This window comes from Apodemus sylvaticus, chromosome X, assembly GCF_947179515.1.
Source record: "Apodemus sylvaticus chromosome X, mApoSyl1.1, whole genome shotgun sequence".
Classification (NCBI taxonomy): Eukaryota; Metazoa; Chordata; class Mammalia; order Rodentia; family Muridae; genus Apodemus; species Apodemus sylvaticus.
In genome coordinates, this window is record NC_067495.1 from 1035964 (window position 1) to 1054964 (window position 19001).

The following is a 19001-nucleotide window of genomic DNA, read 5'->3' on the forward strand; positions in this document are numbered from 1 at the left end:
AATGGGGAGCATGGTGGTAAACACAGGCTTGATGCTGGAGCCATAGCTGAGAGCTACATGCTGATCCACAGGCAACACAGACAGACAGACAGACTCCGGACTTGACATGGGCCTTTGAACCCACAAAGCCCACCCCAGTGACATGCTTCCACCAACAATGCCACACATCCTAATCCTTTTAATCTCTCCAAACAGTGCCAGTCCCTGGAGACTAAGCATTCAAATCTATGAGCCTTCTTATTCAGACCACCAATATTACTTTACTCTTTCATACGAAAGTATTATTGGCTTCCTATCTACGTCCATGGACACTGATAACGCTGGGTTTGGGCTATGGCCAGAGCACAGGAATGAGGGCATGTAAACTAAATATGTGCATGTAGAGGAGGCCGAATACACATCAGAGCTATCACTACAGGAAATGCTTCTGCTTGCATACCCAGAGTTTCCTTGCTCATCTGGGAACATGTATTTTTTCTAGATGTGTGTACTTGTATGAGATTATCTGGGTATGGGGTCAATGTGTTGCCTGAATGTGTAATGTGTGTTCAGTATGCTCATGTGTGTTACCCTGGGCTTCTGTGTCTACATATATACCTGGATGCTTATGTGTCTGTGATGTACATATGCCCTGTGTCTTTCCTTACTTTTCTATTTGTGTTATTCCATGTTTGTGTTATTCCATATTCAGACTCTCACCATCAAGGGCAAGGATACGTAAACTATCCAAGTGTCCACCTCTGCCTGTCTGGTGATGTTTACGCCACCCCCGTGCTCTTTTCTTTTTCCGATAATGTTGTTGTAGGAGACGTCTCGCCAGAAACACTGCAGTAAGGAAATTTCTACTTTTATGTTCCCTTCCTAGTGTGCTTCTAACCCCACCCTCAACCCCAAAATGCCTTCACAGGTGAAAATCAACAATGGAAACCCAAGTATCTGGGAAGGGTAAGAGTGTATGTGTCCGAGTTAGCCTAAGGATTAGGAAAAGGCTGGTAAACAGGGTAGGATTGTGGGAGGGAGCTTCCTTACTACTGGTCCGGACCCTCCGGACAAGAACCCCACCTTCCGCTCCCCAAATTGCGCATCCCCCCCCCCATCAGAGGGGGAGGGGAAAAGGATGCGGCACGGCGCGTGCGCATTGTCTGCTTCAGCACCGCGGACAGAGCCTTCGCCTCCGCTGTCGGCGCGCATCACCACCTCCCCAGCACCAAAGGCTGGCTGACGTCACTCTCCAGCCCTCCCCAAACTCCCCTTCCTCGCCGCCTTGGTCGCGTCCATGCTGCCGTGAGTCCAGTCGGACTGCACCACGAGAGGTGCAAGATAGGGGGGTGCGGGTGCGACCATACGCTCTGCGGCGGCAGAGCCTCGGAGCTGCCTCAGTCTGCAGCGGGCAGCAGAGGAGTCGCGTCGTGCCAGAGAGCGCCGCCTTGCTCCTGAGCCCCTCGCGCTCCGCCCCCGCGGCCCACCGACCCACTGCCCCTTGGATCCCCTGCCCTAAGCCGCCACCATGAACTACCTGCGGCGCCGCCTGTCGGACAGCAACTTCATGGCCAATCTGCCGAATGGGTACATGACAGACCTGCAGCGCCCGCAACCGCCGCCGCCGCCGCCCTCGGCCGCCAGCCCTGGGGCCACGCCCGGCTCCGCGACTGCCTCTGCCGAGAGGGCCTCCACAGCTGCTCCAGTGGCCTCTCCAGCAGCCCCTAGTCCTGGGTCCTCGGGGGGCGGCGGCTTCTTCTCGTCGCTTTCTAACGCGGTCAAGCAGACCACAGCAGCCGCAGCCGCCACCTTCAGCGAGCAGGTGGGCGGTGGCTCTGGGGGCGCAGGCCGCGGGGGCGCCGCCGCCAGGGTGCTGCTGGTCATCGACGAGCCGCACACCGACTGGTAAGCCGCTGTTGCGCCTCCTCGAGGGCCTGGGTCCCCAGATGTTTCTACAGTGAATAAGCAATTATCGAGCGCCACTTGTGCGCCTGATATCTGGTCCCTCACCCAATTCCTTCCTTTTAATGATTTGTGTGCAGCTCTTCCTTTAAACCCCACTTTTACCTCCCCCAAACTAAAATGGGTACAAGGAGCAATTATCTGTTGCCTATACCTCTTCTTAATACTAATTTCCAAAAGCTTTTGGCTTCGATATATACAGAAAGCTTTCAAGGGCCAAAGGTGCCCTACCTCCTCCTCTTGCCTGGAAGGCCTCACTCCCTAATGAGTCTTGTAAGCATTTAGCACCTGCATTATAACTCACTGCAGAGCCCTCCCCTGGAAGTCTTTGGCTTTAATGACTTCCTTGAGCATGTTTTGAGAGCCTGATTCACGTTACCCTCGCCCCTTGCCCTAAGGCCTTCTCTCTAATGGATCTTGTGAACGCGTATCCAATTGACGCTATTTGTACCATCCCAGAACCCTCCTCAAAGACCTTTCAAACTTGTCTGTAAGCAGTGATTGAGTGTGCCTGTTGTGTATTCCACCCCAGTTTTTCATCACAAGCTCTGGCTCTAATGGAGTCTATGAACCTTGACTGAATGCCTTCTATGTATTCCAAGTCCAGGTGCGTGCTCTGAAGGGACCCATTTTCTCCGAAGGATCTAAGAGGCATTAAATGTTTGACACATACTATTCCTAAACCTGCCTCAAAAAAATCATTTTCCAAGCATGAATTCTGTGAGGGTTTTCAAGCTTTCTGTGTGTGACTCATTACCAGTCTCTCCTCAATGACCTTTTCCTATAATGACTCTAGAAGACAGTCATTGAGTGCTTCCTGAATCTCCTGTTCTCCAGACACTTTTTCAAAGGTCTTTGGTGGATCTATGCAATATTGATTAGTTCCCTAAAATGTGAGCCTTGTCTAAAGATTCTTTCCTTTAGTCTAAAGGTTCCTTCCTTTCAGCAAGCATCTGTTGAGTGTCAGGTATATACCCCACTCCCAAACCTTTATCTAATGCTTTTCCCTTCAGGGGCTACCATCACCAGTATACTGAGCACCTTTTGCATGACCCAGCCAAAGACTTCTCCAAAAAGGTCTGTGGCAAGAGACAATACTCAAACATCTAGCAGTAGCTGTAAGCACCATTTGGGTCACTTTTGCCAAAGGCTTTTTCATTTCATCCTTCCTTAGAGCATTTGTGGAGCACCTGGTCTATCTAGGTCTTCTCCACAAAAATCTTCCTTGCATAAAAAGGAGAGCTGTGCTTGCCTAGATCAAGTTTCTGCATCCCCTTCCCCTTTCCATTTGGGGGCTTTTCGTCCAAGGGGGGGCATTTATGAAATAATTCCTAGCCTTCCTCATCAAAGGTCATTTGTGAATAAATTCAGTGAACACTAATTTCTCACTCACCCTGTACTCCGGTCTGATGACCTTCCTCCAAAGACCCGTTCCTCCAGTGACTCCCATGAGCATTTATGGAGATCTGTGTGCTTATGCTTGCTCTACAGATACAGCTTCCTACAGTGGATGCAGCCAGTACCTATGCAGTACCTGTTGTTTATAAGAAGTACATCTCCTTTCACCACCTCCTAGGAGAACCTGCCCCAACCATGAAGCCTGCCCTCTAAAAGCTTTTCTTCATTAACCCAGAACCCAATATATAAGATTTACCCTTTGCTCTTCCTTTTAGTAACCCCTGAGGATCCTCTCTTGCCAACCTTAAGTCCATACACCAAAATACTGTTAGTCTATTTAAGCCAGTCAACACTTACTGAGCATCAACTGAGTGAGTCATCCTCAGTTCCCTCTTTCCAGGCCTCTGGAAGTCCTTGCCATTGCTTTAAGAGCTTACGCTCCAGAGATCTATTTCAGTCAAAACTTATGGGGTACCATCTGCTTACTGACTTGGTCACCCCTCCCTCAGAAGCTCTTGTCATGCCATCCTTTCTATCTAAGCCCTTTAATCCATTCTACAGATATTTGTTGCATACTTTCTATGTGACAGAATGGGATGCACTTGTTAAGCACTTCTCTATCCTGGGAAGAAGGCTCCCTCAGCTCCACTTTCTTCTAATCCTAATCACAAGCCCAATTTTCTAGAGCCTTTTCTACTTATCCCCATAATCATTTAATATGAACATATTGTATACTTTGAAGAACATACCCTCCTGAAGTCCAATTTCTCACCATTAATTTTTAAGATTTATTTATTTATCATATGTAAGTACACTATAGCTGTCTTCAGACATACAAGAAGCAGGCATCAGACCCCACTACAGATGGTTGTGAGCTGCCATGTGGTTGCTGAGGATTGAACTCAGGACCTCTGGAAGAGCACCCACTGTTCCTAACCCCTGAGCCATCTCTCCAGCCCTTCCCCCAATATTTTGACTAGATCCTGCCTACACACACACATACACACACACACACACACACACACACACGCACACACACACTTTGTAGCCACCTCCCCAGTCCTTCGCCTCACCAAGTAATCCAGAAAGTACTTACTAATCTCTTGCTGTATTCTGTTCAGATAAGCACATTCTCGTCAGTACAGCAGGCTTCTTCACCTTTCCTCCAGCAACCCTTAAAATATTATATATTGAGTACAGTTCAGCATTCCTTCACTATAAGCTATTCCCTGGGGCACTGTCGTTTGGGCTCCATTTGCTTTATTGAAATCAGTAAACATTAGTGAGGCCTGTACTACATATTGGTAGATATCCCTTCTGTGCTCCAACCCTATAAACAGGTTATTTAATTGCCCCTCCCCCAGTTTCTCAACTGAATATTGTGTCCATTCCCCTTTCTGTAATGACAATCCAATACCTTCTTTTTTCTAATCTCCAGAAAACATTTATTGAGTACTTACTGAACTCAGCAAAAGGTTATTCGCCCTCTCCTTCAGCATCCTCAAAGCCTCCATTTATTGCAACAGATCCTTCAATCTTTTTCTTCTAGGCAATTTGGACAATATTCATTTAGTGTCTGCTAGGTATGTGTTGACGTGGACAGAAGGAGGGAGCCTAAGTATATCAGGCTCAGTTTGGGAGCAAAGCCCTGCATGAGCTTGCAGACCTTCAGAACCATGCAAGCTTTGAGGATTTCAGGTCGGAATAAAGGAGGAGTTCAGCAATTTTGAAATAAATACATACCTATGTATAGTCTGATGCCATCTCTCCAGGCTTCACCACTCTTCTTTCATCCTGAGCCTCTGGGCTTTGATGTTGCATCCTCTAAGATGAGAGGATTTAATTTTTTAATGTTTAAGACACAGTCTATGTGCACCAGGCTGGCCTTAAACTTATGATTCTGCTGCCCCTCCCTCATACGAGCTAGGATTTGCAGGCATGTGCTCCATCTTCTGTTTTCAGAGATAAGTTGCTCCTGTGTATTTCAATCTGCGGGTCAGCTATTGACCATGACCAGCATGCCACTTTCTTTATGAAGAAAGATAAATGAAATAGAGAATAGAGTATGTTTTACATAGTAAGCAGTTATATAATAATATATATGATGTATAATTTATTATATATGACATGAACTACATATTGCATGTGTTATATAATGACTTTATATTCTATAATGATCTACAAGTATAGGATTTTCTCCACAAAACAGAATAAAGTGGAACAAGAAATACACAACTGTATTGCATATAGTAAAGGTAATTATTTATCAAACTAATTTTTGAGAGAGGGCCTTGCTATGTAACCCAGGCTGGCTTCAAACTCATGATCTTCCTATTTCCATCTCCCAAGTGATGGATTACCAATGTGTAGAACTATGCCCAGCTGAAACCTTAATTCCACTTGTATATTTATTCTTATGTATATTCTGTTATACAACATAGACACATGTATGATATATATTTTATGTGGTATATATTATATAAGGGATATCTGAATCCTGTTTGACAGAAACATATGGGTCTTACATAATATATATGTGTGTGTATATATAGAATGAGTTATTATGTAAATCTGTATATAGTGGGTTATATAAACTGTGTTTCTTATTGTGGCTTCTTTTCTTAGATAGACTTCCCTGGAAACAGACCCTTCACCTTCAGCTAGCACCACTGTTGGTCTCAGTGGCTTACTTGGTGGGTGATCCATTCCTTCATCTTTGAGGGATCCCTGAGCCTCTGTCCCCACACCTGACTCAGATTCTGGCTGCTTCTTGTCTACTTAACCATGAAACCTGAACAAGGAGTTCCAACAGATGCCAAAGTGGGTGGCCTGGGTGCCGTCACTGTATACCAACAGCCCTACCTACTACTTCCTAGCTATCGATGTTACATTCTTCTGCTAGTGACTTCTCTTTAGTTATCAAAAGAAACCTGAAGTGCCCAGGTGGTGATCATAGCTTAGCGTTTAATGAGATTCCTGCTGTGTCCCTGGTAGCAGTGTTGCCCCTTGGAGAACCAGGACCTCTAACCTTGCAGAACTCTGAGGGAACAGGAAGCACAGATTCTAAGAATGGATCACTGGGATTGATGGTAAGCGGAGCCATTCCCACTGTGACCTCTGACTTCCCAGACTTGTGTACTCTACCTACTATGAGAATACATACACAATAATCATGGACTGAGGGTTTCCACTGCTTTTAGGAAGGTAATGCCCATTCTTGCATGGTGTCATCTCCAAAATGAGGTCATACCTATGGCTTCATTCTCTCGGGCCAGCAGCCTCTGGGCGGTGTGGTGTGGAACCTCACTGGTTGATTCCATAGTCGCATCTTTGTTTTGCCTTCCTCTACTTTGTTATGACATGGGTCCTTTAGTTTGTTGCAGTGTTATATGAGATCCCGTCCTGCTGGGGATCAAGTATAGTTTTAAATCCTTGGACAGTGATTCTTGCTAGTCTTAGTCAGAAAATGAAAAGGCAAACCACACATGGAAATTTCTAGTCAAAACAGATCACCATTTTTTTTTTTTTTTTTTTTTTTTTTTTTTGTAGAGTAGAAGAAGCCCGATGCAGTCAGCTTGCCCCAAGTGGCTGCTTAGTCTTCAAGTACTGTGTCATTTCAAAGATTCAGTGTTGATCTTCTTGCTGGAAGACTGGAAAGTTGACGCCACATATAGCTTTTATCTCTGCTGCTATTGGCATTTCATTTGTGTGCCCATCTGCTAGCACTGTGGTGGCTCATTAGAGGCTGGCTGACATCATCTAGCTGACTCATCCTGTCTACTTGGTTGCCTAGTACCACTTCCATGGTAGATGAGGCCTGGTGGGTGTTAGCACACAGTAAAGAGATCTCTATCCTTCCCTTTTGCCCACTTCCATATGTTCACCCACAGTCTGTATCCCAGACCTCCTTATCATGATCTTTTTGTCATTTTCCTTCCTGGCCCCTAAACAACCATACAAACCATTTAATATTGTCCATAAATATCTGACTTTATTTGGTGAGTGTGGCCTGACTCAGCTCATAACGAGCTGTTCTGGGTGCACAGTCACTTGGTGCCCTGTGGTCAAACATTCTGTCTCTATCAGAGAGAAATACTATAGTGTAATCTGTTTATCAGATAGCATATAATTGAACCTGGCATGGTGGCACTTGCCTGCAACCCCAGCTCAGGAAACTAAGGTAAAGGGATCAGTCATTTGATGCCAGCATGGGCTACATAGTAAGAGCTATCTCAAATACAACAAGCACAAAGGTATCTAAGCCCCTACTGAAGATGGTATGCCCTAGCTCCAGAACCGTGAGAGTCTCATACTTAGGTTTCTTATAGGCTCCACTATGCATCTGTCTCCACTTCTGACACCTCTGGTATCAGAAGACTTGGCAGGCCAAATAGCCTAAGTGGTAAGACTGCACTACATCTTGGATCTGCCACCAAGCCCCCCTATGCTCTGAGCCCTACTCATAACTGATAACTTGGGTCCTGTGTCGAATATGTTGCTTCCAGAATTTGAAAGGAGCCTGCCTGCTGTCTCTCTTCACAGTAAAAGGCATGAAATGCAAAACTGTGCTCTACTCTTTGCAAGTGTTGGTCTGGCATGGTTTTGGTCACTGGATCCCTGAAATATCACTAATATGGTATGTTCCTGTGTCTTTGAATGGATTCTCTCCTGCCCACTCAAGATCATGTGTCTTTGGATGTTTGAGAGACATATTCTTTTTTCTTTTCTTTTTTTTTTGTTTTTGTTTTGTTTTGTTTTGTTTTGTTTTGTTTTTCGAGACAGGGTTTCTCTGTGTAGCCCTGGCTGTCCTGGAACTCACTCTGTAGACAGGGCTGGCCTCAAACTCAGAAATCCGCCTGCCTCTGCCTCCCAAGTGCTGGGATTAAAGGCATGTGCCACCACTGCCCAGCGAGACATATTCTTAATGTGTAGTCTAGAACAGCTTAGAACTCACTAGGTTGCATAAGCTTGCTTCAAATTCATGATCCTCCTGCCTTAGGCTTCTGAGTGCTGTGCTACCATCCCCACCTCAGATCACATGTGTCTTATCAAGGCAATATGCTAACCATCTCTTATTCATCCTGCATAATCCACATGATGTAACTGATATAATGGTCCAGTGTGATATTCTGTGGGATGTCCAGCTGTTCCAGATTCCTCTGAACTATATTATAACGTAGGGTGAAAGAAACAGCAGGGTGCTGTATAGGGAAAAACAATCGACAGATATCATCTGTGCCACATGAGCTGCTTTTGTTCCTCTTTTCTAATCAGAATTGAAGAAGTACATTTGCCAAATTGATGGCTCCATGCCATACTCGATACCTTATTAATCTGTAATAATAACATGTCTAGCACAGTAGCTGCAAGCAGAGGTACTTGTTGCTGACATTTGCAGTGGTCTACAAGAATTCTCTGGATCTGTCCAGTCTCCTCAGAGACACAACTGGTTAGTTTAATAGAGATACAATAGAGAGGGAAGTGCCCATGTCTCGATCTTTCTCCGCATTTTCTACAATCTCCACCAGAATGCATATAGCGTTGCTTTCAATTTACTGTTGTTTTGTTCTGTTTTTTCCCCCAGTGCCAGGGTTGAAACCTAGAACTCCATACACATGAAGCAAGCGTTCTGCCACTGAGCTATACACCCAGCCCTGGCTTACTGCCTTGGTAGGGGCCTGGAGGTGACATCTCAGAAGCTTCTATTTGGACTTCTCCTCTGCACTAGATCTTAACCCCACTGGGGTCAGTCATGGATATGAACATTAGGATGTCTCTGGGTCTTGGTCTGTGAACAGGATCTAGTTATTGATCAGCTTTCCAGGGTAGTAATTGGAGTATATCCTGAGCAGGGCAGGCATTGATTTATAAAGTACCTGGTCGTAAGGCACTCTGCATTTGCCCAAACAGAGGGAAGCTGTCTGTGGAGTAAGGGTGAGTAAACCGCTTCTGCTGGTACAATGTGTTCAGGTGGGCCTGTAAGGTCAGGGTGTTTAACTTCATCTACTCATGTATCCTTGTCCCAAGCTTAGGATACCACTTCCGTCCTGTCAGGGCTGAGTGTGGAGTGGCAGAGAGACAGACCACCCTTTTCTGAAGTTCCACCCTACTTAACCTTATATCCTGAGCCTGGTCCTCCAGTCCATCTGTTCTCTAGCTACACCTTAAGGTTTCTTTAAAAAGAGCCAGGGACATCCTCTGCCTTTCATTATTTACCTTGAGTTGGCAGTTATATCAGATTTTTCTACAGTTAAACCAGTGCCATTTAACAAACAATCACCACAATCTGGTTACCATCTCCCTCACATCTGTCAAGTGTCAAGGCTGTTTTATCAGGTGCTTCACTTTCGTCCACTAGATTCCTATTGCAGTCCACTATCAGGAAAAGTCACTGCTGCCCTCGAACACCAGGGTCCCATGGTGCCACTCTTCATTCATCACTCAAGAGAAAACATTTTATATTTCATCCTTTGCCACTATGACACCCCCGGTATCATAGAGCCTGCCAGGTCATGTGGCATTGATCCATGTCGAAGTTACATATCATTGTTCCATCCACTGGTCCATATCAAGGTTCCAGCACAAACTGCACTTGCCTCAGAGGAGTTTGCATGGCGATAGTATGTTATAGGCTGTCCTCTCACTAAGGGTCCTCACATCCAAGTGGTAGCTGGATGACCCAGCTACTGAATCATGCTAAGAGTCTTCACTGTAATGAGTAAAGAGTAGAGGAAAGGCTGGGCCATCACCAGGTCAAAGGCCTCAGCTGTTCCTAGGGGTTGGTCTGGAGCTGACCCTTCAGAGTCAGCCCAGCATGAGGAAAAGAGGACTAGCCTTCTTTCTTAGGGTTGTCATTGCTAGGTTGAAACACCATGACCAAAAGCAAGTTGGAAAGCAAAGGGTTCCTTTAGATTACATTTCCACATCACAGCTCATCACTGAAAGAAGTCGGGGCAAGAATTGGAAGGGACAGGTGCTGCTGCAGAGGCCATGGGGGAACTGTTCACTTGCTTGCTCTCTGTTGCTTGCTTAGCCTCACTTTCCTTTCTTGGTCTTTCTGTTTTCACTTTTCAATGTTTTTTTAATAACCAAATATGGAGGTCTAGTTCATTTCAGCTCCTTCACTGCCAAACAGGGTGGAAGGGGAGGCCCTCCTCAGCTTCTCTGCCTTCTCCTTGTTGCAATGACTGGGGTACAAAGGTACCTGCTAGAGTGAACCTTGAACTTCACGTTATCTTTGTTCTTAATCTTGATCTTAGCGGAGTTTGCATCCTTCCCCTGGGCTGTGAGCAGAAAAGTCTCCTTGATTTCCTCAATTTCTCAAAGCATGGTGATGGGTGTTCATCACTAGCAAGCACCCAAAAAAACTGAGTGGTAGAACCAAAGAGTACAAGAAAAAACTAGCTAGCTTTCTTGTAGAAGGCAAGACCACTAGCCCAGGGGTAGCACCATCCACATTGGGCTGGGCCATCGTAAACCAATTGCTAATTAAGAAAATGCTCTACAGGTTTGCCTACAGCCCGGGGCATTTTTCTCAATTGAAGTTCCCTTCTCTCAGATGACTTAAGCTTGTGACAAGTTATCATAAAACTAGCAAGCACACCTTCATATTCCCTTCAAGATCAGAAATAGTCTGGGGCTAAGCTCAAGAAATTGAGTGTGGCTGGGGATGGTGAGTCATGCCTTCATCCAATTACTTGGGAGGCAGGTCTCTGTGAATTCAAGGTCAGACTGGTCTACAAAGCAAGTTCCAGACCAGCCCGGGCTACACTGTGAGACCTTGCGGGGAGGGGGGGGGGGGGGAAGGAAGGAAGGACAGAAGGAAGGGGAAGGGGAGGGGAGGGGAGGGGAGGGAAGGGAAGGGAAGGGAGGAAATTAGCTGTCACCTTGACCCATGGAGACAAAGCCAGGAGCTATCAAAAAAAAAAAAAAAAACAAAAACAAAAACAAAAACTAGAGTTATTGATTCCAAAGAGGAGCCTGAGCAGAACACTATAGTAGACACTATATTTATTGTCAATAAACAAAAGAAAACTTGAAAAGCAATGATGGATGAATTTTTTCAATTGAGGCTTCCTCCTGTCTAATGACTTCAGTTACTGTCAAGTTGACATAAAACTATTCAGCACACCCTTACACCCCTATGAGACCAGAGATAGGTCAGTAGCTAACCTTAAGAAGTTAGAAATTAGCCACATTTACCATCAGTTATAAATGGAAACCCAGCAGATCTTAAAAGATTCTCTTCTGATGTATTTGAGGAAATTGTGTGTGTGTGTGTGTGTGAGAGAGAGAGAGAGAGAGAGAGAGAGAGAGAGAGAGAGAGAGAGAGAGACAGAGACAGAGACAGAGACAGAGAGAGAGGGAGACAGATGCAGAGAAAGACAGAGGCACAGAAAGGAACAGAAAGGAACAGAGACACAGGCTAGGAACACAGATACCAAAGAGACACAGTTTACAGAGAAAAGGGAAGCAGCTGCTCTTGCGTCTTGCTCTTCAGTGAAGCCGACAGAGCTCATTTGTGCAGTGAACATATATCGGAGTCGCTGACTCTGTACACTCCAGGGACCAGGGTTCCTAGGTGTGTCTCTTACGTTCATCTCTCGTCCACGAAAATCAGAACTGGAATTTCTGTGAAAAAGCCTGTCTGGTAGGAATCTTGAGCCTGTGAGAGAAGGCTACTGAAAGCTGAGCTTAGCCGGGTGGGGCTGGAAACAATGACAAAGCAATTTGTGATGTACCTACTGCTGCTGCTGCTCCTCCTCTTGTGGCTTCCCCTCATCCTCAGATGCATTCCTCCCCCCACCCCCACCCCCACCCCCGTCACTGCTGGCTACAGCTTCGTTACATCCATCCTCAGCCTGCAGCTCTCAATTGGCACCTCCTATTGCAACTGTCCACCCATAGCAGATGACACCCATGATCAAGGTACTGCTGCATGGTAAAGGAGAGGACCAAGAGTCACTTTGGACCTTTGCAGACATAAGACCAAGAACCACAAGGCACTGGAAGACACCACACGACAGGCACATGTCATCTATTTACACTCTCTGAGGTTCTTAGCCATTTACAGACCTCCATGCAGTTCAAAGTCTGTTATAATTGACACAACACCATTCATTTTCCACAGCTTTTACTGGAATACTTAGAATAGTAATGTGGTGAGATACCATATTATGGGCCCTGCCTGCTCTCTATGGCCTTTTACAATGTCTTTACATACTTCCACAGATATTACACTAGACTTTATTGTTCACAAAGTATTGCCAATTAATTTTTACAAACTTTTAAAATGTAAAGTATTGTATGGTTTCTGTACCAGCACTGAAGGGGGAAAGGTTCAAGGGAACAACCTGGATGTAGTTCTCATGTCTGAGATCTGACCACTGACGGATGCGCCCTTCTGTATTTCTCCCCAGGGCAAAATACTTCAAAGGGAAGAAGATCCATGGAGAAATTGACATTAAAGTAGAGCAAGTAAGTTGAGGAGGCAGGCTTGAAACTCCAGTGTCTGGGCCACAGACCAATCGTTCACACTTAAATGATATGGACAAATCACTGATGTTGTCTTTTCAGGCTGAATTCTCTGATCTCAATCTTGTGGCTCATGCCAATGGTGGATTCTCTGTGGACATGGAAGTTCTTCGGAATGGAGTCAAAGTTGTGAGGTGAGCATGAAAAAGGCAGACTGGTACTATGGGGCAAAGCATAAGAACTGGGAGAGAGTCACTAACTCCCCACGCATCTTCAGTGACAAAAATCTTAGGTGCAGAATGTGGCAGGGAAGGCAGGGTCTAAGTAGACAAAAAGCCTAGCAGACCACAAGGAAACTTCTAAATTATTCATTCAACAAATATTTGTTAAGCATTTACTTCATTGTAGATTCTATCTTTAGCACTTGATGCCAACAGACTTTTTTTTTTTTCCCCGAGACAGGGTTTCTCTGTGTAGCCCTGGCTGTCCTGGAACTCACTCTGTAGACCAGGCTGCCTCTGCCTCCCAAGTGCTGGGATTAAAGGCGTGCACCACCACCACCACCACCACCACCACCACCACCACCACCACCACCCAGCTACCAACAGAATTTTTACCACCCACTGTACACCAAGAACTCTTCTACATGTTGAGTTACCTAGTGATAAAAAAAAAAAAAACAGACTAATCCCCCAGAATGTAAAGCTCTCTACCTTTAACTTGTTCTTTGAGCAGATAATGAAAAAACATAAACAGGGAGGCAGAGGCAGGCAGATCTCTGTGAGTTCGAGGCCAGCCTGGTCTACAGAGTGATTTCCAGGTCAGTTAGGACTACACAGAGAATCCCTGTCTCAAAACAACAACAATAACAGGGGCTGGAGAAATGGCTCAGTGGCGGCTCTTCCAGAGGCCCTAAGTTCAATTCCCAACAACTACATAGTGGCTCAGAACTGTAATGAGATATGATTCCTGCTTCTGGTGTACATAAAGATAGAGCACGCGTGTGCACGCACACACACACACACACACACACACACACACACACACACGATTGTGTGTGTCTGTATATATATATATATATATATATATATATATATATATATATATACAGACACACACACATATAAAATAAATCTTTTTTAAAAAGTGAAACCACAAAGGAAAACCCAGAACAGCAAAGCAGATGCAGAGCTTGTTGGAAGATAATGGGGTTTGTAGTTTGGATAGAATAACCTGGTAGCACAAGAAACAGTTGAGAAGGACCTGAAGAAAATGAAGGAGAGATTCTTGTAGGTATCTAGGGGAAAGATTGCAGGCAGAGGGAAGAGCTCACAGATTCCCTGAGGCTACAGTCTATTCTGAGCAACTTTTTGGAGGACAACTGGGAGTCTGAGAGATAGAGAGCAGGGAGACAACAGACCTGCGTGGGTAGAGTTGCAAGCTGACCTTAAGCAGATAGAAACGTCTGAAAAGGAATCAATCACCAGATGGGGAAAGGTTGGAGACAATGCTCCAGGCAGAAGGACCAGCTTGTGCATATGGACAGAGAGGGAAAAACACTTTGCAATTTCCAGGACTTATGAATACTTAGAAACTCAATAGATTGATAGGGAACTTCCTGGTTGTGAGGGAGAGTTGGGGGTGCTCAACATTTGTATCTATGCCCCCAACCCAGATCTCTGAAGCCAGACTTTGTGCTGATCCGCCAGCATGCCTTCAGCATGGCCCGTAATGGAGACTACCGAAGTCTGGTCATTGGCCTGCAGTATGCTGGAATCCCCAGTGTTAACTCTTTGCATTCTGTCTACAACTTCTGTGACAAACCCTGGGTGGTAAGTTACAGGAAGAGTACTAATGCAGATAGAATTGCTCATATATGCATGTGGGAATCTGGAGCCACCCTGTCTTTTCAGAAGTGAAGATGTTTAAAAGTTTAATACACAAGTTAGCTTTACATCACTATACATGACATAACCAACTCACAAAATGAAATGGTTTATTTTAGCTCAATTTTTGAGGTTTCAATCCGTGGTGTATTGGCCCTATTGCTGGGGTTTTGTAGCAAGGCAGAACATCATGGTGGAAGTGCACAGTGGAGCAAAGTTACCTCTCTGTGGCCTCAAAGTAAAGGAGGGGAGAGAGGAGGAGAAGGAGGAGGTAGAAGAGGAGGAGGAGGAAAAAGGAGGTAGGGTGGGGGAGAGATGAAAAAGGAGAAGGAGGAAGAAGAGGAGGAGGAGGAAGAGGAGGAGGAGGACAACCAGGGAGTTTTAATCCCCTGTATGAGTAGCCCCCCCCAACAACCTAAAATAGTTAGGTAGGCCTCATCTCTTAAAGTTTCTACCACCTCTCAACATTACCACTCTGGGGAATGCATTTTTAACACATGGACCTTGAGTACATTCCAAATCCAAATTAGTACTTGGGATAACAGTTTATAGAAACTCCCCTGAGGTAAAGAACTCACTGATTCATGTCTCCTGGTTCTCATAGTTTGCCCAGATGGTTCGACTACACAAGAAGCTTGGAACAGAGGAATTCCCTCTGATTGATCAGACTTTCTATCCTAATCACAAGGAGATGGTAAGCTTGGGAGCATGGAGTGGGAAAGATTCAGAACTACTGTAATGTAGCTGTATTGGGGATATGATATCTGAATATTACACGTTCTCAACCTGTGTGTCACAGCCCTTTCATAGGGGTTGCATATCAAATACATTGCAATTCATAACCATAGCAAAATTACAGCTATGAAGTAACTTACAAAAATTACAAAAGTAATTTTATAGTTGGGGGGTCACCACAATGTGAGGAACTATATTAAAAGGCCATAGCATTACAAAACTTGAAAACTACTAGTGGAGAAAACTGAAGTCAATTTACAGTTTGGGTCTATTATACAGCCTTTGTCCAAAATGCTTAGAAGTCATAAATGCTTCATATTTCAGAGTTTTCATTTTGGATTTTGAAATATTTGTATATGTATAAGGTATTTTAAGCATGGGACTTGAGTCTAAAGATCTATTTTATGTGTGTGGCTGCTTTGCCTATATATGTGTCTGTGTGCCATACTCACATGGTACCCACAGAGGCCACAAAAAGGTGTCAAATCTCCTGAAACTGGAGTTGCAGACAGTTGTAAGCTGTCCTGTGGGTGCTTCTGAGTACCATCTGAACCTGGACCTCAGTTCTCTGCAAGAGCTCTTAATCCTTGAACAGTCTCTCCAGCTTGGGACCCAAGTCCAAATATAAAATTAATATGTTTCACATATGCTGTCTTAGTCAGGGTTTCTATTCCTGCACAAACATCATGACCAAGAAGCAAGTTGGAGAAGAAAGGGTATTCAGCTTACACTTCTGCACAGCTGTTCATCACCAAAGGAAGTCAGGACAGGAACTCAAGCAGGTCAGGAAGCAGGAGCTGATGCAGAGGCCATGGAGAGATGTTCCTTACTGGCTTGCTTCCCCTGGCTTGCTCAGCCTGCTCTCTTATAGAACCCAAGACTACCAGCCCAGGGATGGCACCACCCACAAGGGGCTCTCCCCCTTGAGCACTAATTGAGAAAATGCCCCACAGTTGGATCTCATGGAGGCACTTCCTCAAGGGAAGCTACTTTCTCTGTGATAACTCCAGCCTGTGTCAAGTTGACACACAAAACCAGCCAGCACGTATGCCTTATTCACATAATTCCAATTTATACAGTATTTTTATTAAGCCTATGTATTGACTGCTACCTGGAGCACTAGGTCACATGTAGAACATGACACTTGTGGAGCAGGTGGTGTTCAAAAGGTTTGAGCATTGGGAACATTTCAGATTTTAGATTTTTTGATGAGGAATGTTCAACCAGGACCACAAATTTCCCAATAGTTACAAGTATGAATTAAGTTACTGATCCCAATATTTTTCAAATCCTATTTTTATATTATTCACTCTTACCAGTATTAAAGATGTATTTCTAGTATGAATTAATAGAATTAACATAATGTATCAGATTGTATTCCATGTAGAAAACAAATAATTATTACCAACATTATGAAATATTCATCCTGATAGGAATTTTACACATATTTCAAACTCAGATTGCCAATAAAAATGTTCAGTAGCAGTATTATAAATTATTTACAAGTCAGGCAGTGGTGGCACATGCCTGTAATTCTAGCACTCTGGGAGGCAGAGACAGGCAGATTTCTGAGTTCGAGGCTAGCCTGGTCTACAGAGTGAGTTCCAGGACAGCCAGGACTACACAGAGAAACCCTGTCTCAAAAAAACCAAATCCAAAAAAAACCAAAAAAACAAAAAAACAAAAAAATTATTTACAATTGTTTATTATCATAAAATATAATCATTATTACTACAAATGATCATGAATACTACAAGTTATTGTAATTGATATATTGTAAGTACCAATATTATAAATTAAATTAGAATTTAACTAGAAATAAAGCAACCAACCAGATATGGTGACATGGGTCTATAATCCCAGCAATGAGGGCGTAGAGGCAGGAGGATAATAAGTTTGAGGCCAGCCTGGCTACATAGAAATCAAATAATCATTTCTAACATCATCAAAGAGTACAGGTAACTGTATCACAAATTATGTTTACATACGAATTAGAAGTGTCTGTTCTAAAGTATATTCAAATAGAAATTATCATTACTAAAGCTTGATGTATTATGTAACAACTAATACTATAATTTATTGCATTTGTAGCAAACTAAGGTTACCAATATACATGATTTGTATTTATGCTGAGAAGAAATCAAATTAACATTTCAGCGACTATATAGATATTGATATTTACATTATGGTTACTATAAACTATTAAGTGCTATGGTTATGAGTCAAATTATAGTTACAAATAGAAATTGAATCATTGTTAGTAACTACATCAAAGTTTACAACTAATTCATTTTTCCAATGCTACAAGTTATATTTACTTATATAAATAAATATTACCAATTTTATGGCTTAAATTGTAATTAAATATCAGTGATAATCTAGTATTATTGACTTTACTACCAATATTGCAAGTATTACGGTTGTTCGTATAAATTGAAAATGTATGAATTAGGTTTATTTACAGATCAAGGCATTAGTTTTGTTTTATTTGGTTTGATTTGATCTTTCAAAATAGGATTTCTCTGTGTAACCACCCTGGCTGTCCTCAAACTCTATTGAGTAGACCATGCTGGCTTTGAACTCACAGAGATACACCTGCCTCTGTATCTTAGTTCTGGGACTAAAGATATGCACTGCCATGCCCAGCCAGACCATTAGGTCCAAGAAAATCCAATTTCCTCTCAAATTTACTTATCACCATTATTATGTATTCCTTATTCTTTGAGAGTCAGTTCAGTAGAGTGCCATTATGAGTATGAACTCCATAGCTAGAATTTCTTTGTGGAAATCATAGCCCTACAATTTACTATTTACTAACACAAGAGAACTTAATTAAATGCCATGCAGCTCAGTTTATCCATCAGTAAAATGCAAGTGATAATATTTCTTGAGTCATAGAGTTGGTTTAAGAATTAAATTACTGAATAAATGTAAAGTAGTTAAACACCTTCACCCAGCATATCTTAACTGCTCATTGTGTACGTAGAAGTTATCTTTCTATTCCTAGGTGATAGTTTTTATCATGAAAGGGTGTTGGACTCTGTCAAATGCTTTTGGTTTTTTTTATTGATATGATCATGTGACTTTTGTTCTTTATTCTATGAACATACTCTATTACATTAATTGATTTTCATGTAAGTTCATAGTTTCATAAATGTGTTTATGATGTATCTTGGTGTAAAAATTTGAAAAACTGGGCTCACTTGGTGATAATGTAAATCCACTGTGGGATTCAGATAGTATATTGTTAAAGATTATAGTATCTGTATTTGTAAGGAGTACTGGCCTGTAATTTTCTTTTCTAATATAGTTTGGGTATCAGGATACTATTTTGCTCACAAAAAAGTTTGACAGTATTTGATTCCCTTCTATTTTTTAGGGGGGTTAATGTTATATCTTCTTGAAATATTTGGTGGAATTAATCAGGAAGATATCTAGTTCAAGGATTTTTCTTTTTTTCTTTTTTCTTTTTTTGGATTTTGGTTTTTTCGAGACAGGATTTCTCTGTATAGCCCTGGCTGTCCTGGAACTCAGTCTGTAGACCAGGCTGGCCTCGAACTCAGAAAT

General features: G+C 43.3%; 1 protein-coding gene across 2 annotated transcripts in view; it reads left to right on the forward strand.

Annotated features, from left to right (window-relative positions):
- Window positions 1-1361: 1361 nt before the first annotated feature.
- Syn1 (synapsin I) overlaps window positions 1362-19001 on the forward strand; it is a 56278-nt gene continuing 38638 nt past the window's right edge. For both annotated transcript variants that reach the window (XM_052170583.1, XM_052170584.1), the window contains exons 1-5: window positions 1362-1884; window positions 12759-12816; window positions 12916-13007; window positions 14489-14645; window positions 15304-15393. In XM_052170583.1, coding sequence (XP_052026543.1) covers window positions 1508-1884; window positions 12759-12816; window positions 12916-13007; window positions 14489-14645; window positions 15304-15393 — 774 coding nt within the window. In that variant the 5' untranslated portion in view covers window positions 1362-1507. The remainder of the gene's footprint in view (window positions 1885-12758; window positions 12817-12915; window positions 13008-14488; window positions 14646-15303; window positions 15394-19001) is intronic.